The 21,949-nt window shown below is 39.3% G+C and overlaps 2 protein-coding genes across 2 annotated transcripts in view; both read right to left on the bottom strand.

Annotated features, from left to right (window-relative positions):
* LOC125179364 overlaps positions 1–11,123 on the bottom strand; it is a 56,806-nt gene extending 45,683 nt beyond the window's left edge. Inside the window, exons 1-2 of the mRNA XM_047885110.1 lie at positions 11,019–11,123; positions 10,080–10,856 (exon numbers count right to left, since the gene is read on the bottom strand). Of these exons, the coding sequence (XP_047741066.1) occupies positions 10,080–10,856; positions 11,019–11,123 (882 nt within the window). The remainder of the gene's footprint in view (positions 1–10,079; positions 10,857–11,018) is intronic.
* A 5,026-nt stretch (positions 11,124–16,149) lies between these two features.
* Positions 16,150–21,316, bottom strand: LOC108675256 (DNA polymerase kappa). Its single transcript, XM_018163250.2, has 6 exons — positions 21,117–21,316; positions 20,595–20,761; positions 20,090–20,205; positions 19,243–19,616; positions 18,563–18,687; positions 16,150–17,824 (listed from the first exon to the last, which is right to left on the bottom strand). The coding sequence occupies exons 1-6, from the start codon at positions 21,295–21,297 to the stop codon at positions 16,229–16,231; spliced, it is 2,559 nt and encodes an 852-aa protein (XP_018018739.1). The 5' UTR covers positions 21,298–21,316; the 3' UTR covers positions 16,150–16,228.
* Between the last annotated feature and the right edge of the window lie 633 nt (positions 21,317–21,949).

Genomic DNA, 21,949 nt, shown 5'->3' with positions numbered 1-21,949 from the left:
CCTCTAGTAAAAATTAGTAACAAATTCAAACACTGTCGACATTAGAAACTATTTTGATCGTTATAGTTCAAAGAGTTTCAAAAAAAGAATTCGATAGATCATTCTTAAATAGTTTCTGTGTGCAGTCGCAACGCTCTGCCCAGTCTTCAGCGGAACTATTAAGGGTAATATTTACAACCGATTTCACGCGGCTCCAAATAATCAGTACTACTCGTACATGCATATTGTTCTCATATTAGCATATATATGAGTTCAGTCAACACAATAATCTCATAGAGGTCTATTGTGCCATCAATGCAAATTTGATTTACGGGGCATTTTTCTCAACTTGGATGTTACGAAACTGAGAACGCAGGTCAAACAGAAAATGAACGTTCTCGAATACTTAAGCTCCTTGTTTCGACATCATTTAATTGCCAAATTGGAGTTATTGAACAGTGATTGAAGAGATACCGAAATCTGTAAGCCAGTTAAATTTTCAAAGACAGCTGAAAATATTTTTGCACCGTAAATACCATCATTAGATTGTATTTAATGTTCATAATCATTATTCAATTTAGGCTTTAGGTCACAGTGTGGCCACCACGGTTATTTTCTTCTTTAATAGTCGATTTTTTCACCAATCTCATGAACTTTTGCGTTCTCTTTCTATCAAAATGCGACTAGCAAGACATTTGTTTCTTGAGAAACTAGCCTGCTTGAGCCAAGTTTGTAGTGAAGTCGACCTTTACGAACCAACGTCGAGACTGGAAATTTGGACAGAATCTCAGAAGTTCTCGAGTGTAAGGAGTTTGTCGCAAGTCCACGAGAGTCGGGGTCCATGAAGACTGAGTGGTCAGTGTAGTTGTGAACATAAGATTACAAGTTCTCTACTTTAGGTCTAATTCAGTGGTGATAAAGCATCACAATGACCCACTTAACCTATCGTATTGAAGCTACGTTAATCACGGAACATAATGTTAAGTGAATTAACACGATTTTTGCTGCTGTACGTAAATGTGGGGTCCCCCCGGCTTTTACCCGCGCTCTCAGTCCGCGTATTGACATTGATGTCTTCACAGCCTTTGCTTATATATTAGGAATCGCTGCAATGGGGGGTACTTTTTTACTTTTTCCATCATAACTCGGCAACGGCTGCTCCGATTCAGTTCTCCCGGGTGTTATTTAAAATGAGATTATGTCCCTGTCACACGCAGTTTGACGCTGTCAATGTTGACGTTGCTTAAGGGAAGCGCATGTATTTAAGGGTAGACATCGTGAGATGTAGGATGCTTTAGTTTATTGGTATTGATATTAAAATGTAGGGGGCATTAGGATATTCTGGATAGACGAAAGTTAAATAAACCAACCTATTCGGTTTATAAGACTATTCACACTTGTTGTTGTCAGTACAAAGTCTTTTCGGTTCCTTTCCTTAACATGAAATCAATGCTTGCATTCTTTGGTCAGAGAATGCATTTAATTTTTAGTTTAATACTTATCGCGTATCGGTCGCACATGTCTGTAACTTTCATAGAACTTCATTGATTCTGCAAACAAATGTTGCTTGAAAACATTCATTTTTTTCCAGGATCGATTCCTTCCGTAGTATTTGCGTATTATGTGATGTTCCAATGCTGGACTTATTTCGATAATATACAAGAAAACAGAAATAATCTATCACTTCGATCAACTCCTGCAAAACAGGCTTCAAATTCAAGTCGCTAATTTTACTCTTTGTTCACTAGATGTCAACTTGAAGAGAAGTTTAGTTTGAAGTTTGCTTTTTTTCTTTGTGAGGAAAACCCGTTCCAAACAAACTCGTTATCGATTACAATCAATGTATAATTGAACATAAGCCAATATATAAAGCACAATGACGTTGAGTTCATTTTTGCAATGAACAGGAAAACTGTGCATTACAAAATGTTTAGCAAAATTAATGTAGTTACTCGTTAAACCATTTACAGCCTCTGATCGTCTATCATCTGACCAACTACAATTTCAGTGTTTTTTAAAGACAGCAGAATTAAAAATCTTCTAGTTTATAACTAACGCGGGACAATCAAGTTAGGATTATTTTGCATTATGGTTAGTTTTTTTAAGTTAAATTTAAAATGCTATCTCCATGTTTAGTTCATTAACGGCTATCCTGTGCGGCCTAATGCATACGCTCACTGTTCTCCCCATCTCCTTCTCAATCTCAAAGCAGTCGCTAGAACATTTCTCATCCTAGAATTTTGATTTTTATTCCGAGTTCTTGAAATTTATTCTCATGATGACATAATCAACACAATAATATAACTTTGCAGTTAATCAGTTCATATCTACTTTTTTACATGCAGGTATAATGGAGCACTATTGTCAGCGCAGAAACCGTTAGGCGACAAAACTCCTGTAGTTCGGTCGGCTCGTCGCTCAAAATCGACCAGGTCCTAAAGGAAGGAAGCGTCTCGAGAAAAAGAGGTCGACTGAAGCCGGGCAACTATACAAAAGGTCTGCAGCCGAACTGGCGACGCGGAAATAACCAAGCAAGAAATAGAAAGTAACTGAAAGAAGTGCGCTCACTAAGAGGACTAAGAAAGTTTAGTCATTACCGGCCGGTGTTGATGAAATGATAATGATTGATGATTATTTTTATTTAATACCAGGGGTTTTCATGAATTTCCAGAAGCAAAATACTGCAAACAAGATTGGCCTCAATCTCCTAGAAAAGATGTTCAACGCCATTGACCTGCGATCAAATAAATCTTTTGATAAAAAATAATAAAAAAAAAATTAGAATTTTAATAAGGATTATGTAACCAGGCTAACCAAAAAGATCTATTTTACTGGTCTTGCATTAAAGCAAGTTTCTATAACAAGAGACGGTGATCGAAACATTTTCTGTTGCATATAGATATCATTGTTTGTCGGTTTATTATAATTTTCAAACATTTTCTGCACATTATGATTTTAAAAATGGAAAAGAACAACACTGAGAGAGCAGCGATGCTACTGCTACAGTAAGACTTAAGCTGAAATCAGATCAGGGTTAACAACTGGAAACTTTACACTGAGATCTGATGCAGCGAAAATTGTCCCGGGCAGACGGAAGGCTCACTCGTAAGCAAAGGAAATGCCCAGACAATACTGCTGGCACCAGGGGCCGTACTTTCAAAACTCGCTAAGTGAACGTAAGTAGTTACGCTCTATTTTCTTGTCTATGATTGGTGGATTTTGCCTGAAAGGCCGTCAATGATTGGCTGATGAACTTACGATCTCCTAACTTTTTTTTGAAAGTATGGGCCCTGGCCATCTAGCCTACGTTTTCAGCGGCTCATGAGTGGCTAAGCAGTTCAAACTTCATCTTTTATTACTTGCATTCAAACGAGAACTGAATTGAGATGAACATGCGTTAATTAAACAGAAGGAGCTCAAGTGCTTATATACCTGGTATCTTGGCGGTTAAAATTGCAGCTGGCTCTCGATAAAAATTTATCCTAGCAAAAACTTTCCTAGCATTCAGAAAACTAGCAGAAAACTTTCTCTTAGCATTCATAATTCAAACGACTGCGGTGCACTTGGATGGCTAAAATTGTCTAACCTGGAAATAATCATATCGAAATACAATATTTTTTTAAGTATGTTAAGGGAGCTTTAGATCGTCTAGAAATTTGTGAGCTTATTATATGCAAAGACATAGGAGCTCAGGTTTTGTGAGTATTTGTCTCAGTTTATTAGTTCAAAACACACAGGTAGCTTAATTAATAGTATTTTCAAAACTTCCTGAACTTTTTTCGATGAAAATATGTCCGACCGCAGGAACCACCCTCTGCGCACCCTCTGCGAATAATCGATTCAAACTTCACCTCGTGCGAATAATCGATTGTTCACATCAGCAAAAACTTGGGCCACCATTGAAATTTCTGACTGGTAATCTATCAACGTGTCATCAGGAAGAGTTTTCATCGCACCTATAATATTTCAGTGGAGCGATGTGCCAATATCCCTGCTGCTTTTCAATTTCTCAAAGAGTATTCTATGAAGCGGTCTCATCAAGCTATTAATGATAAGCGTAGCCAATAAATATCAGTTAGCCCCAGTGGTTATGCCAGCCATTAATGGTACCAACAAAACCACCAGCGGATCTATTTTATATTGTTGACGCTCACCGACCTTAGCGAGGTAACGGATATTAATGGAATTAAGATGCCTTTCAGAAATAAAATCAAGGGAACCACTTAGAATGAAAGGAGAAGCCGGCAAACGGATAAAAGCGCCGGGAAGGGAAAGTTTCTTCAACATCAAGCCTTGCCTGGTGAAAGATAAATAATAAGTACTCACTATACTGCCTTGATCTATTATTCATCTAACACACAGCAAAAATTTTACGTTGCAGCATTCAACTTTCAATTCTCATTCGAAGATACCAAGAAAAAAACAATCGTAAATTGCAAACTACGATGAGGGGAATGCAATGTACAAACAAAAAAAAATAAAGTAAAGTTGCGGGCACAAACAAACCTAGCAGCAGCCATCCCTGCCACTATGCCGCGTGAATGACTAAGCCATCCTAGCCATCAACAGTGCGATATTTTTCAGCTGAGTGCGCAATTCCGTTCGAGTGCAGTGGCTGATGAATCAATTACACTTCTTACACTTTTTCTATGATTGAATGTTGCGTTAATCGCTTGGTTGGAACATGGGTGGCTCTGATAGGAGCAACACATTTGTGCAAGGGCAGGACTTTGGCTGCTAGGGTAAAACTTTTGGTGCAAGGGTAGCACTAGGGCAGCAAAAGCAACACACTGGCTGTATGGGTAACACTAAGGCAGCAGGAGCAACATACTGGCTGCAAGGAGGCACGGCTTTGGCAGCAGGCGCAATACTCTGCCTGCAGGAACGACACTTAAAGTGAGGGAACACTCCAGCTGCCAAGGCAACAATTTGGAAATGGGCGCCGTACTCTGGCTGCAAGAACAACACATTGACAGCAGGTTCAACACGCTGGCTGCAAGGGAAACACTCTGGCACCAGGCGCAACATATATTGCCTGCAAGGGAAACACTTTGGCATCAGGCGCAACACATTGGCTGCAGTGAAAACACTTTGATTGCAAGAATAACGTTGTAGTAGTTTGAGATTCAGCGAATCTCAAGTTTCCTTTCTTTTTCTCCCGCGCAATACCTAAAGCCTGTTCGCAGCATCTCTCAGTCTCGTGCTGTCTGAGCTCAGAGGCAGACCCTTGGCCATCATGATGTCGGCAGTGGCCATTGGTTCTGCCGGTCTCACGCTGTCACGTGTTTGATGACAGTCCCTGGAGGTATTGCAACATGCCACATTTTTTTCTTCAGTTGGTGGGAACGAACACTGTTAGCGTCTCCTGTACTTATCTCTGCATCTGGAACTCTTACTCAACGACTTTGCCGTGAACCTCCCCCAGCGCATCGACCACCGAGCGCAGCGTTGTAAAAGTCTACTTCGCAACCTATGAGGCAAACGTAAATTGGCTCAGATGTTTTGACCGCCATTCGCCGTTAAAAGTCCCTTAAAATTGTAATTTCGTCAATTTTACTAAAATGCATTCATTTTCCTGACCATTCATTTAATTGTTTTGGATTACGCCATTTTTAGTACCTCATCCACCATCTCATGTTATGACTTTTAATTCTGGCATTCAATTTATATTTCCCATTATCATTGTCAAATACAGTATGAGACAGCCTGTGATTCATTTCCCGCTTCCCTCATTGTAGGATTAGTTAACAGAAATAGCTATTTAGGTAACGTGTTTTGTCTGTCTTCCCGCAACAACGCTTGTGCAGCAAGAGCAAACATTAGCTGCAAGGGCAATATTTTTGCAATAAGGACAACACTTTGACTGTAAAGGCAATACTTTTGCTGCAAGGACAATAAGTTTGGCGCAAGGGTCACTCTTTGGCAGGAAGAACAACACACTTGGTGAAAGAATAATGTTTTATGCTGTAAAATATACCCCTTTTTGCTGCAAGGTCAACACTTTGGCTGCAATGGCAACATTTTGGCAGCAAGGGAAATACTTTGGCAGCAAGGGCAACATTTGGCAGCAATAGCAAAACTTTGGCAGCAAGGGCAACATTTTGGCAGCAAGGGAAACACTTTGGCAGAAAGGGTTACACTTTGGCTGCAAGAACAACACTTTTAGCGAGAGGACCACACTTTGGCTGCAAAGGGCAACACTTTGGCTATTGGGGCCAGAGGGTTCATCTTGCCATGGAAGTCAACCCGTTTTTGATGGTCTGTGGGCAACGGCTGCCGTAGCGATTGCGGTCAGCTAACCTCATAGAGTGGATTAAACATTCGAGTGTTGTAGAAAAAAGTTCTTAGGTGGAAGTTAATGAAATCTTAACCTATTTCACCACTTAGGCAAAACAAATACTTTTGGGAGAACATATTAATGATCAATTTCCGGAATCACATAAACAAGGGAAATAATGTTCCGTCATATGTTCATAATTTGACTATCATTCATTCATACAAGGATGATCATCAATGGTGGTAGTCACCCTAGTGAAAGCCAATAAATTTGAAAAATTTACTAGTATTTGTCAATTCCAAGCAACGAATTAAATCGACAATTGCCTGTTTCACTCGTAACCTTAAAGAAAAAACATGCCATTATAGTTAGTGGTTCAATATACTGCAGTTGTCAAGTATAAGTATATACTCTATTGAAGGAAGCAAAAACGGCAGTTCATTGATTAAGCAAACAAGTTCTCAGCTCTACGGTCTTTACCGCCAGGATAGACGTGCTTTTGTTTCTCAATTCAAAGTTTTCCTCTACTTAATGTCAGTAAGTTATAGCAAAATATAGCATACGCATTGCATAACTAGAAATTCTCAACAGTGAAATAAATAAATCCGTTCAAGCAAAACGGAGACGCCGATTTCAACAGTAATGGCAACAGTAATTTCAACAGTAAATATTTTCAAAAAAGTATTGAACGACTTCATTGCGATAAAATTCACATTCCAGTTTTGCTTGAATGTATTCATTCATTTAACTGTGTAAAATTTTTAGTTGTGTGACGCGGTTGCTCTATTTTTAATAACTTACCGACTAGGATAATTTAAAGTAGTGGAATAATTTCTGTTCAAGGAAACAAAATAAGTAATTTAATCCTAGCTGTAAATACCGTAGAGTTGAGCACTAGGTTGCTTCATCAGTGAACTGTTTAGAACGTTTTTTTTCGTGAATATAATATGCTAATAACTTAGTATGCTATTACTGGAAAACTACATTACAACGAACCTCTGACTATACCAATTGTGTTGAAAACATGCCAAGAATAAAGAACAGTTTTTTTCTTATAGGCTGCGAGTGAAAATAGGCAAATGTTGTCGATTTACTTAAAATCTTCGTTCGATAGTTTCTAGAATTGAGTGATACTGGTACGAATTGTATTAGAAATTTGAACAAAGTTTGTCTGAAGTACTCTTATTAAAGATAACGTTTAAACTGGACACATATAGCAGTAATCATTGCACACAAAGTCTCGGCATTAGGTTTGGGTCACATTATTTTTAATATCATCTAAATCTTTATGAGTAAAAATTCTAATTTGCATGGGAATGAATTTCACATTGCAATAATATTTGTCTTGTTAATAATTTCCATTTCCAATGGTGTTTGAGACTGGAGACTAGAAAAACACTGCGTATAGAATAAAGCTATTATCAAATAACTGCCCGTGGTTTGCTTTAAATGTGGCTTCCGGCTTATTTATTTTCGAAGCCCCCATCTCCACGAACTTTTAAAAAATTTTTGACTATAATTTATCTAAGCCTCTTTTCATCCATTTCTTCATCTAAAAAAAAATCATTGACTAAATGATTAAGCGAGCAACTCCCACCGACCATACCGTTTCTCCTGCCCCGTGTCACTGCATGTAAGGATAGTGCTATTCATGTTGTATACAGAGCAGTTTTTTCATAACATGAGTAACGGCGTTCCGGGCAAAAAGTTCGTTTTTGACTTTATCCGACAATACAGTACATCTAAGCTGCCCTTGTCCATTAAACTGGTTTTAAAAATTCCTCATTTATATCGTGTTTTGTTCAATATTGACCAGTTTTACGCTGTTTGCATGACCTGAAGCCATATTACAAAACATTTTTTTTTGCGCTGGTAATCGCTTCGCTCCTGTTAATATCAGTCGACATGGCTAGTCTAACATCATAAATGAATTGTTCTCAACCGTCCATCATCTTGCGACAATTTTGTTCCGTAATTTTTCGGACGAGCTGCAGATGGAATTTTATTTTTCATTTGGTCCGTCGGTCTGTAATTTCTTTCTCAATATCCAACGCTACAACAAAGAGAAAAAAGTGAGGGTATAATGTGGTAGCAATTGTGAGCTGTGAATTAGGAACAAATTCGCTCTTTCATACATTTAAAATATATTCGTATCAAGGAATAGTATGTACACATACATGGAGGCGCCAAGATTAACTCTACTTAAAATATGACTCTGGCTCTGTAAAAGTTGTCTAGTTAATTTTGGGACTAGCTTCAAGAAATGATTGTGTTTAAACATAAAAATTAAGGACTACAGAATGAAAATTCTTTTGCATCACTTATTGCCACACAAAAAAATAATCTAGCACAAAAAGTTACTCATTTAATAAACATGTCAATTATCTGAGTACTTACCAGTTATCTTGCCATAACTGAGGATTGAAATTCAATCAACCAAGGCCTAGGTTAAGGTTTGTGAAAAAAATTCAGTCCGGGCTACAAAGTAAATCTTTTAAACAAAAACGCACGAAGAAGTCATACTGAAAAAATGGTTGAAGCCCAAAATGACTGATGTCTTCCTGGTAGAATTATTTTTTTTTTATTCAAAAAGTTTGTCTATGATAAAATTATAGTACAAACATCATCAATATGTAGGCATATATACTTTTTCTTTCTTCACTACTTTTTCCCCCGCGTACATAGAGTAGAACATTTTTTGTCTCACTTTAGAATATCGAAAAAATATGGAATAATAAGTGCCTTTTTATTCATTGCATCTCGTGATTCCATAACGAAAGGCTTCGTCGATTTGTGTTCGTTCAAAATAGTATAGAGACGTAAGGCTAAAATCAATACAAACTAATTTTAAGATTCATCATTGGTAAAGGACTAAAGGTCAGATTCTGGTCATAAATTTTCGTTCAAGTAATCGTGTAGTTTCTTGCAGATTAGAAACATTGTTTCAAATTGAGAGATCCATTGATCCATTTTGCTGAAATATAGGTCTATAGTTATTAAAATATAAGCTAGATCGAAAGAGAGACGTGAGAGTCTCTAGGAAACCTTGTTTCAAGTTGAGAGATCCATTAAACCATTTTGCCGAAATATAGGTCTTATAGTTATTAAAATAGTAACTAGATCGAAAGAGAGACGTGAGAGTCTCTAGGAAACCTTATTTCAAGTTGAGAGATTCATTGAACCATTTTGCCGAAATATAGGTCTATAGTTATTAAAATAGTAACTAGATCGAAAGAGAGACGTGAGAGTCTCTAGGAAACCTTATTTCAAGTTGAGAGATCCATTGAACCATTTTGCCGAAATATAGGTCTATAGTTTTCAAACTAGAAACTAGATCGAAAGAGATACGTGAGAGTCTCTGGACCAATCTTTTCTTGGAGCTCCGGCGTTCATTTGAGGTCCAAATCAACGACATCACGGCGGGCTTGTTGGGTCCAGAAACGTGATTTCGCCAGCTCGGTTTGGCAAGCAAGAGTCGGATTCTGTCACACTTCTTTGCAATGGCGTCTAATTGGATGGCAAGGTCGTATCCCTCGGAACTTTGGAGAGAAATCGTGCCAGGGCAAATCTTTGTTTCGCAATGATAAATAGAAATAGCATTCCTTCTATTGATTAAATTGAAATTTCTGTTACTTTTTAGATTAGTTGCGATAAAAAGGATTAAAAACAGCTCATGCCTTGAATAACTCCAGGATAATTCTCTTAAATTATTTTGAAGCCTGCCAAAAACCATTATGTTACAATCAAATAAAATTATTACCGACCCAATTATAAGATGGTTCAGAATGTTCCCGATTATCGACTTCAATGCTTTAACACTCACTTGATAGTTGCCGTATCCAAGATGATCACAAGGGCAGCGGCAGTTTTGAAGATGTCTCTGCAGGTCAGGTGGTAAGGAGCCTAAAGACTCGTGGGAGCCTCTAAGGCCCCGCCATTCTTCAAAATCTCTGATATCGCAATGACTAGCGTGGCTCTGAACACTGCGGTCATCACTGACGCCCACACCGCTAACTACACCTCCCATGTCTAGTGTGTAGGACTCTGGTGGCTCCGGTGGCATGCAGCTTGAGTGGATCTCGACCATAGGATAGCCAGGTTCTGAAGGAGGACCGTAGTCACACGGAGCGCCCCCACCAGGACACTCGGAACACACTTGACTGCAACTGTCATCGGAAGCTGGCGCCGTGAAGGCAGAGGCACCAAAGCCCCGTTGCAAAGATGGATAATCAGAGCTTCTGGGCGGCAGGCTGTCTTCCCTCTCCAAGCCAAACTTAGGTAAAGAGACATCGCAATAACGTTTGCTGCTAATTTTATAATCCGGATGTACAATGCCGTAGGTGGCGGGAGCCGTGTGTTGATAATAATTGGGGTTGGGTTTGAATTCCTCCCTAGAGGGCTGGGGAGCGCTCATGGGTATACGAGTCTGAGATTTAGGCGAGTATTCTTCTCGAGTTGCTCCTACATTTGACGGGTCGCCACGGTCAGGGACCCTTGAAAAGGGTCCGCCTCGGACAAGGTTGATGCGGACGTCGCCGTTGGCCCATTCCATGGCGACGGCGTCGACCCTACTCTGGGGCCTGGGGTCAGGCCATGTTGCCTACACGAGGCCCTGTGCACAGAGGGCCCAACAAGCACTGTAATAAAGCTCCTATGAAAGAACACCTACTGGAGGTATCTTTCAAGGGCCAAAGAGGCCGCGCACTGCACTGCGACGCGGTGTGAGCGCTGCAGCAAGATCGACACTCTCACTTCCTCTCACTGGGCTACGAGCGCGACACTGAGCCCCCGACCGTCCCAAACCTGGCAGCCTCTCACGCCGCCGCTCTCTCCTCCGGAGCTCTTCACCTTCCAGGACTCCTCTCATCCCTTGCTAATGGAACGCAATGTTGAGGTCTGAATTTCGAACATGTTTGACATCAGTTTATACCTAATCAATAATTCAACATTTTAGCATTATATGCTTTAATTCATCATGCAAACTTAACAGAAATATGCACGGTGATAGAACTAAAGGTTGGCGGGCGAGCAAAGTGGGAGAGCGCGGCGCTGCACCGCAGCCAAGGTCTAGAGAGCGGCGTTCACGAGAGGAGCTCGTGTGCGCATCCTGCTTGCCGGCTGTCATGTCCGCATGATTGGTCCTCTTCAGATTCATGTGGCGCATTACAATTATACTCGTGTTGTCCGCAGAGGTGTGATGGTTCAATGCTCGATAGATAACTACGCATCATGAATTACTTGAGGATTAATGAGCGAAGTTGTAATTTTACTTGAGTTTCCCACAGCCGTAATGTTCGCTTAGTCCAATGCACGATAGTCAACTACGCATTTTAAATTTCTTACAGATTCATGGGCTGCCTTACAATTGTACTCGTGTATTCCGCAGAGCTAATGCTCGCCAGACATGGTTCAATGTTTGAAAAATAAGCAATAATTTCTCTATAATTTTCTGCAGGGGGAGAGGTTCAATTTTCGAGAAAGATATACGGCATTAAAACTTATCAAAACATTCATGTAAAGCCATTAGGTTGCGTGACTCAATTGATTGATTGATGCGCGCACGGAGCAAAACAATTATGTACGTCATCTCCGTTGATGGCTGATTGATATCATGTGCTATAAAACTCTGATGTGTAAGCTTGCATTTTTACAGCATAATACTGGGCTCTTGGCTTCAAGCATCTTTTATGCTTCTCAAGCATCTTTTTTATTCAACTTTCTTGCAGCTCTCAGTAAACACGTGATCATAAAGATTCAACAGTTAGTTGAGTTTATTTTTGAATTCTGATCATTTATCATTTTTGTAAGAGCTAGTTCAACCTATTACCTACGAATATATGTAAAATTGTTATAAGTGATTTTTCGTTGTTTATTGGCAATATACACATGCAAACGTACCGTGATACTCCGACTTATCAGACATAATTTCGATCCCAACAAGCGTTCAAAGTATTTGGGTAGAATCTCATAATGAAAGCTATTTGCTTTGCTTAAATTTAACAAGTATAGAAAGTATATTAATACATCCATCATTTATCTTTAGATTGAAGGGAATAAACATGTAAATCAAACCTAATGTTTACATCGATTGACACGGCTTTAACACGGCAATAACCTCACACGTTTTTGTGACATTAAGAAATTTCTGAACTTATCTGAAAATTTTCGCGCGGATGATCCGAGATTTTGCAGAAACTCTTTCTTCTCTTCGATTTCTTTTTATTATAATTGTTGCTATTTGTGACTCAAAAAAAAAATTACCGAACATATCTGAAAATTTTCGCGCGGATTATCCAAGATTTTGGATTTTTTGCGAAACACTTTCTTCTCTTCGATTTTTTATAATTGTTGCTAGTCTGTCCCTCCTCCAGCGCCCTCCACCCGCGAGTTTGACCCTGAGAAGTTCTTGCGAGACAGCGGCGGTGTTCTTAAGATTGCCGCCTCGACCGCTTCTGTTGCCATGGCAATGCCGACGATCCCGCCGCTATGTGTCAATCTTGCGCAGTTGGCAGCCACATTAAAAGATGCCACAGAGCTGCGGCCGGCAATCGCTGAGCTCAGTCATACGATCTTGGGTTGGGAATATGAGATTCCAGCAGTAATTAGTAATCATTTTGACATTATCTCTCGTTGATATTTTATTTGATCAAATTACTTTAGTGAATCATATCGATATTTGAATTTCGCGCAGACATCTTCTATATTGAAAAAATGTACGGGTGTCGGCTATTGAAAAATGTATGCTGTGTCGGCTAAAAAAGAAGAAATAGGCCCATGCCGACGATCCCACCGCTATGGTTGAATTAATACACTGTATTAATTCAACCATGTATTAATTCAACCATGCCCACCGCTATGTGTCAATCTTGCGCAGTTGGCAGCCACATTAAAAGGTGCCACAGAGCTGCGGCCGGCAATCGCTGAACTCAGTCATACGATCTTGGGTTGGGAATATGAGATGCCAGCAGTAATTAGTAATCATTTCGAAATTATCTCTCGCTGATATTTTACTTGATAAGAGTTTCATATCGATTTGTATCTTTTCGGTAAATCAATCCGATGACCATGTTCAAGAAGCCCATCGTTTTATTCATTTATAGTGTATACAACTAATTTTGAACGAAATTTAATTTCGTATGGACGTCTTCTATATTGAAAAAATGTACGCGTAATCATACAATATTACCAACAGTGGTGTAATGTCTACTCAAACTGAAATTACAAACTACATGTCATAAGCGTTGCAAACCATGGTTGATCTATATAAAGTTGAACCCACGAGAAGTTCCGCCTCTCAGTTCAGCTTTCTTGTTGCGTCGCTGATATCCAACAAATCCGTCATTCCCATGACGGATTGCTTGACTGGTTTGATCGCATTTCGGTGATTGGTTAATGCCCGTGACGTCACTGAGATCAGTGACGCCACATGCGGACAATAAGTAACATCTACGAAAATGAGCTTCTCGTGGGTCAATACTATACTAGTACAACCATGTTGCAAACCGTCTCACTGAGTCATATTTAATGCCACATGAGCGCATTTCTAATATTCTACTACCCAGAACTGCACTAGTCCTGAGGGGACAAATGTTCGCAAGTATCTGCGACATCCTTTTCAGCGCATTTTCTCATTTATGTAAAAAAGGCGCTATTGTGCTCGGCATGTCCGTCCGTGACTTCACGTCACGGACGGACGAGAAAATACGCTCTCTGTCACTCACTGCAGTGAATACTGATCTAATTTTTCGCTTAAAAGACCGCAAGTTTTCTCTCTATTCCGCCGAAAGCCGTTTTTGCAATGCTTCCGGCAGGAATCAATAAGTTTTTTTCCACAGACAAGTTTAGAATTTAGCTCCACGCGCGGGAGAGCTTCGAAAATACACATCTTTTGAGACGAATTTATGAAATGAATCACAATAGCCGCTTTCTCACGCATAAATTTTTCAAATCGAAACAGATCTTAACCCAATTAACAACGTAGCTATTTATTCACAATAAACTCCTGCTAGCGTTGTCAGAATTATTGTGCGCTTCGTTTTAACGTAGTGCGCTACACACTATGTTAGTTAGTTAGTTAGTTAGTTAGTTACTTGGGCGTGCAAAGGGATCTAAAACCTGGCGTGTAGCGCACTAGTAGAGAACAATTTTTGACATATTTGAACTAGAGAACAATTTTAACATATTCAGTATGAGTGCATTGTGAATAAATAGTTACGTTGTTAATTAGGTTAAGATTTGCTTAGATTTCACGAGATAATGCGTAGAAAACATGCTATAACTTGGCGTTTAATGCACCAATTAATATCAAAACAGAAAAGAAATCGGATCTTGTTATGAATAAGCACCCCAGTATTACCTTTTTGAGAAAACGCACCCTATTATATCCATGTTAATAAAACGCACCCCAGTAAAAACCTTTGGATAAGAACTTTGTTGATCTTCCCTTCCAGGAATGGCTCATAACGTATCGTATATTGCCGCTCAGTACTTTGACTAAGTTATTTAGCTTACCATTTGAGATTTAATGTTTTGCATGTTTTTTACAATGAATTGTAATTCTTATAAAATATTCAAATAGAACCAATTAGTTCATATTATTCATTCAATTAAACTCGTTAAGAATACGCACCCCAGTAACGTGTGTGGTGCTCATTTAAAATATCCAAAAATCTGTCGGTGCTAGCATGAGGATATTGTCAATAAATTTCTCCTTTTTTAATTTGGTACTGATCCGTTTCGATTTTACCAACTTTTGTGTGGGAAACCTGCTTTGGAAATTCGTCCCAAAAGTGTCGATGTGGTCGAAAATACCTACATAGAGAGAGCATTCTCAGATATATTCACGATTTGAGTACTTTCAGATATTTTCCCTTTACATTATTCCATTCTGAATCGAGTCACACCCATCACTGCAGTTTAATTTCGTTAGGTTTAAGTTCAATATAATCATATTTCAACCAGTCGACTAATTATCCTAAAAACACTTGAATAGTAGAAAAGTTAATGCCTTTATCATCCGAAATTTATCTCATCAAAATCATTTATTGCCCACAGAGACAGGAAGTGGGTTCGACCACAGCTTCGTGCCAGAGATTTGGGTCAAAATCGGCAATGTGATTCAAAGCAGACAAATAGGAGTAGCCATGGTTGAATTAGGAGATGTATATAGTTCAACCATAGGAATAGTGAGCTGCAGATCCGAAAAAATTTGCTAGCTGAAGAAATTGGCGCCACTCACCATGCCAGATTTGGCCGTCAAAGCTAGCCTCACTATTACTATAACCCCCACAACTAAGACCCGCAACGATGCAGTCATTGGCGTGAGCTCTGTGGTGAGGCGCTCATGAAAAATGCCCACGAGAGCGTGGAATAATTTAGGACTTCGGAGGAGCAGAGGCAGGCTTTCATCTTTAATTATGTTCTAGCCATTTTCAAAATGAACCCAACCTATTAACTCAGCATATGCGTTTTCCGTCGAATTTTGAAAAAAAAAAAACGTACTAGGTAGTAGGTACTACCAGCGGCGTTTTTTCTCTAACACGTTGACACTGAAGTGGTAATATGTATACCAGGAAGTGTATTTATCCAGGACGTAGTGGGAATTCATAGTAGTGCAAAAACAGAGAAAATAATTGTACAAGATGGAAGCAATAGAAGTCAACGTGTTAAAGTCTTAACATTATAAGGGAAATATGACAAACTATCTCCATCTGAGAGCAAATGAGATCGAGATTCAATGCCGAAAATGCTTATTTATACATACAGAAATTACCAGATGTTATCCATGCTCAATTTGTCATTGAAGACTCGCATGAATCAGGACTACCATGCAACGTCACAGCCATAATGCTTAAAATAAACGTCTAGCGAAAGGTTGAAAATGAAACGCCAGATATAAAATCAATTTCAGTGATAACAAAGACTTAAAAAGTATTCATCGTTCTAGCATGACCTAATAAATCAAATTGGAAGTCACAAAAAAAAATCTGTTATTGGAATATCTATTCCAGAAGTCCTGGGTTTTTTGTTAATAGTAGGACACTTCTTGCTGACTTTGCGCTTTGAACCGCGAACTCTAGATTCTCCATTAGAACTAAGAAATGTTGTTGAAGGTCTTGGTCCAGTTCTTAGGTCACTTGAACAACTAGTCAAGGTCTGAACTCCACTAAAATAATCTTGTAACGACTTACGGCAATCATCGGACTTGGAATCGGGCAAACAACCTTGGGTTTGCGTTCCATCACATTCGAGATTTTCAAAAACCGATTTGCCAGTTGGGTTTCTCAGGTCGCATTGAGCGGAAGGGGATGTCAGGCAGACGTCAGGTGAATCGCATTGCAAGTTAGACGTAGCGAGACAACTATCCAGGTGTTGGTTTAGGGAATCCAGCGACGTACATGTCACAACGTTGCAAACAGGACACAAGAGTGAGTCTCTGATGTCCCATGAATCCGTGGAGTAGTGAATTTTAGGATTAACATCATCCGTAGAGTCTCTCCGCAGTTTCGAGTGACAAATAACCGTATCATCGCCATTAAGATCATTTTGACTGTGACAATCCACGCTTTGTGCACTTGACGAAGAAAGATTTGGTTTCAATATCTTCAAATTATCAATCATGGAAGGCCTGAACTTCTCCTGAATTTCTTCAGAATTTTCGGAGCTGCTAGAGCAGTTATTTGTTTCATCCACGCAAGGATTAAAAGATTTCTTTTTCACATTGCTATCAAGACAAGCGTCTATGTGTCTATTGAGTGCAGTTAAAAATTTTGAATTTATTATTTCACCACAGATGGGGCAAATAAGTTGAGCATTCTTCGACGAATTCGTAACCGTCGCATCAATATTACTACTACTTGGACAATAATTGTCCAGTGAAGGCAGAATTTTCTCCGGATTAACTGAGTCTGATCCATGTTTATCTGATGCTTCAGACAAGGTGTTACTAGCGACAGACTCCGTGACGAGACAGTAATTACTGCTACTCTCGCGTCCTGCTGACACAGTCTGTTTTTCGAACATTTTACTGATCGTAGTCTGCTTAGCTCTGCCGGAAGAAGCCTCCTCACTCAAGTTAGACATACGTACGCCCAATAAACGCAGAGATAATGGCTCGTCTACCGGACATTTTTCCATTTCGGCAATAAGAAGTTTACGCGCAACCTTGCCCATGACTTCTGGATCGCTTGTGGGTTCACCGAGAGCCATGCTGCGAGTTTTCAACACGAAATTCACCGTCTTCGTTTTAAGAGTTACAAGCTTCCCTACAAGTCCTTTCTTCTTCATATCCCCATGCAATTCGATGCTGAGGTCCGAAACCATTTGCATCAGCTTTTGCTTACACGAGGTACCCGTGAAGGTAGTCTCGGTGCTGATGCTCTTTTGTTCACCGCTGGTGTAATTACTGAGGTCTGTCTCCCCAAGACCAAGCGAGATCCGTACGAAATAATCCAGACTACAATCTGAGAAGAGCAGTCGCAGCAGCCCGTAGTTTGGGCGAATCTGCCCACACAATGTTATCCCAAGCGCCTTCAGCTGCTGCTCCGTCACGTTCCCTATGCCGCTTATCTGCAAAATGGATAATTATCTATATTTAAAATGAAGGTGGTTGAATTAATAAGATCGTTTGCGAAATTTGCCATCAATCATAGTTACTATTTGAGGCAACACAACATAAGCATATTTGAGGCAACACGCATATTGAGCGCGATGCCGATGAGTGACACAGCATCACTCAGCCTGATAATTATTGTGGGACTAGTTTCGCAAATGATAACTTCAAACCAAAAATCTCACTAAGGTCGAAAGAACAGCATTTAGAGCTCCATGATCCAGCATTTATTGTAAAACACGACTTTTTGTAATATAAAATGTTCGTATTTAGACAGCAAATTGGAAAATTTTAGAGTATTTCTTCAATATAAAAACAGCGTTTTTCATAACCATTTGCAATAATGAAAATTTAAATTAGTCTTGAAATCACAAGAAGTGAATTCTTAAAATGGATGGCATACGCACGAACAAACTATCGAGCATTCTCGGTAGCAGAATGTAGGAAATTATTCCTATTATCCAGTCTGGAAATGCATAATCGACAATCAAAAATTTTTGTTGAATCAGTTAGTCTCCTCTAATATACATAATACCTATTCATTAAACGATTCATGTCACTTACACTTCTTTAGCTCCCATTCTAGAACGTTACCAGTGGAAAAACTAGATTTGCACTAGAGCTCTTAAAATTTAGTGCATCAAAGCTCCTGTCTAATTCGGCTCGTAAATCGAATAATCGTGAAATGTACCCACCTTCCTGATGGGAAGTTTGTTGATGAAGTCCATGATGGCGCGGGTGTCAGAGGGTAGGTAATACTGACCGTTGGGCTTGTTGAGGTCGCTACACACCTTCGCCAGACGAGTGTTCGCTGCAATGCCTGACATGGCCACAAAAATTATAAATTATTAGTCAGAGAACACCTTCGCCAGACGATGAGAACACTCGAGCGAACACTCGAACACCTTCGCCAGACGAGTGTTCGCTGCAATACCTGACATGGCCACAAAAATTATCAAGTATTAATCAGAGTCTGATGCAGTAGATCCAAGCAATATAGTCAAATATCCGAGTCAGAGATAATAGAACCAAGTTACTTTGAAGTCTCTTACGTCAAAAAGCAGCATATTAAGAGAAACAAATCATGTCATTGCAACGCTCTTCCGAGATGAGCAAGTTTCCTCATCGTAATGTTGATGGGTGCATTTCAGTTAAGGTTATACAATTGAAAACTAAGAAAACCTGGAAATACGGGATTTCATGTAGTAGCGTATTTTCATTACTTGATCTCAAGTTGCCACGCAATGCTCTAGTAATGAGACTAGTCAAGAAACATGAGGTTACCTCATCTCCCAACTTCATTTCTAGATGATTGCATCTACACGAATTCTCGTTTGGTACTTTTATATCATTGCAGTAACACATTGTTTCATACCAGCGCTTGCAGTAAGCTGAGTTGCTTCTTGAATTTTCAACCTCATTTCTCTGACGATGGCCTCCGCCAGCGTCTCGTTGTCCACTTCACTCTTGGCTTGGTAGGCATCAGCATTAGCTTCCATGTAATCAGTGATGTCGAGATAAGCCTCGTCCAAGGACATCATGGCGTAGTTAGGATCGTAAATAGCAAAGACTTGCTCAACAACTCGGCTCACTGCCTTATACTTGGAGAAGTTCGGAGGCACGAGCACCAACGCAGGACACAGTTGACGGGCTATAAAACCTGGCATGCCGGCACGAACACCGAACTTCCTGGCGATGTAGTTGCTGGTGCTCAGCATGCTGTTTCCTCCCACCGCCATTGGCACATCTCTAATGAATATTTATATGATGAGAATTAATGGAATATATTCTAATACATATTCAAAATATGCATACTTAGGAGTTTCATACAGAAATAAACACCCTCGTTCAAATTCAATGTGTGCATGTAAGTCACATCGGTAAATAATGCACTCATTAGAACCTGCTATGGATTAGGATGCACTTTGCAGACAGGGTAGGAGGAAAAATGGCTGATGACCAAATAAAATGGGCTGAAATCAGATGGAATAGCATATCTACATTAATAATATACATTTATACAATTTTAAACACAGTACCTATAACAGTTAATACAAGGGCCATAGTTGCTTCTAATGGCTGAAAATGAAGTACTAGGGGTTTTAGTGAATAATCCTGAACATCTTTAAGAAACTAACATTAGCTAAGTATAGTAGAACAAACATGTTTGGTAAATGGTAGTTGCTACATTCGTGAGATTTAATATTCACGAGTATTCATACTTTAAATTAGGCTGGTCCCTCATTTCCACAGCAGCATAGAACATGTCCATGTCTACATGCACAATAGTGCGGCTGAGGTCTCTTCCTGCTTCACACTCAAGGGCCACTGCTTCCATCTGGCAAGAGAAATTTCCACCATCAGAGGCAAAATTTAATAATATGGTTGGCACATAAATTTGTGGTCACTAACATAATCCCTTCATTCCCTGGGTCTGATATTTCACTAACCTAACATTTATTAAATCAAAATAAAGAGCTCAGTCACAATTTATTTGTTGTTGTGTAAGTAGTCAGTTTATATTTTGAAAAATTTAAGTCATTAAACTAGTTTGTAAAACAGACAATTTCAGCCGTGAGGCTCAAGCTTAATATTGAATTGAATTGCTTATAAATTCTAGAAGTTGAGTTCAGCTTCAATTCCCAATGCTAAGTCATGCAACCTAATAAATATCATCAAATTTTAATTTTTCAAGTCATCAAAAAAAACTGCAAATAGTTTATTAACCTTCTTAGTGGCCTTTTCAAGAAGCTGAGGTGACATTTGCTGGGCTGTGTGCAGCATCTCCTTGATCTTGGCATCCAACTTCTGCTGTGCTTGTTGCTTGTGTTGATAAAATCGGGATCCCTCTGATGCCTTGCGAATTATCTCATTGATCTTTGCAGCATCGAATCCTGCATACATTTTATTATTGAAACAAAAAATCAAGTTTCAACATTAAATACATATATTCAACAGCATGAAACATGACCAGCGTCCAGCTATACCTATACAGAGTTTCAAATACAAAATAATAAATTTATGCACCTAGATGGTAACAGATGACGATGAGCTGGGCACGCCAGAAGAAACTTCATTTGTTATACAGTTATAAGTGCATTACTCTATAAAGGATACTAAACTAGTACCTACTTAAAACTACTTAATAACAAATCAACACAAATCTATCAGTATATTTGAAGACTGTTCAAAGAAAGTTTGAAGTAAATATTGAATTTTATATCTAATGGGAAATAAGGAATGTTTTACCTTGCATTCCAGCCTTATGTGTATTAAGAGTGAGATTACTAATGTGTTGGTGTTTAGTAACTTGGGAAGTAGAATTTAATTTAACATCACTCATTTTAAATAATTTATCATCATCTTGATTTTCCTGCGATGTTACCATAATCACATCATCAACCCAAGACTTTTCTGCTGAATCAGACATTTAAAAAAATCCTGGAAAATACAGAAAGAATCAGTAGTACAAAGAACACTAATAGAACATGCTTGACTCAGATTTGAGGGCTTTACAGAACAGAATGTTCTGGATATATTATAATTATGTAGAAAATGTATAAGTTCCTGCAGTCCACGCCCCACGGTGCAGAAAATGGGTGAATATCAAAAGACATTTGGCGATGCATCAGCAGCAAAATTTACGCTTTCTGAAGATCTTGCTGACAAATTTGGATTGAAATTATGGGGCACATGCCAGAGGCCAGCTTTGCCATACTTCTTAGTCTTACTTACTTCATAAGTTCATATTCCTTTCTATAGGTAGGAACGCTAGAGTCTAGAGTCACTAGAGTGCATAAACCATAATAATGGCCTATGTCTATGAAGTCAAGTGCTCAAAGCCATAGCGCCGGCCGCCGGTCCCCGGGTCCCGTGCTCCCGCCATATGTCCACACTCCACAGCCATAAAATAAGCTTGGTTAGCTTGCCAAGTTGCCAGAGGTAAACATGGCCCCGCGCCCCCGCCACCCATATCTATACTTGAGAGTTGAGGCTACTGCATCTGGGCCCTGGCCAAACCTCATCTGGCTCTGGCCTAGTCTGGAAAAGTCCTATTTTTGTCTGAAATATCGCGGCTCTAA

Source organism: Hyalella azteca, unplaced genomic scaffold, assembly GCF_000764305.2.
Source record: "Hyalella azteca isolate HAZT.00-mixed unplaced genomic scaffold, Hazt_2.0.2 contig2100, whole genome shotgun sequence".
Taxonomy (NCBI): Eukaryota; Metazoa; Arthropoda; class Malacostraca; order Amphipoda; family Hyalellidae; genus Hyalella; species Hyalella azteca.
The sequence above is the reverse complement of the archived record's forward strand: the minus strand, read 5'-3'. Positions and strand labels throughout refer to the sequence as shown.

What these genes read in the sequence shown, in the direction of transcription:
- LOC108675256 (XM_018163250.2), bottom strand. Translation starts at nt 21,297, where the DNA reads ATGTCTGATTCAGCAGAAAAGTCTTGGGTTGATGATGTGATTATGGTA. An exon ending in ACATAAGGCTGGAATGCAAG is followed by an intron (nt 20,762 to 21,116) that starts GTAAAACATTCC and finishes AAATGTATGCAG; the next exon opens with GATTCGATGCTGCAAAGATC. An exon ending in AGGGACCAGCCTAATTTAAA is followed by an intron (nt 19,617 to 20,089) that starts GTATGAATACTC and finishes AATATTCATTAG; the next exon opens with AGATGTGCCAATGGCGGTGG.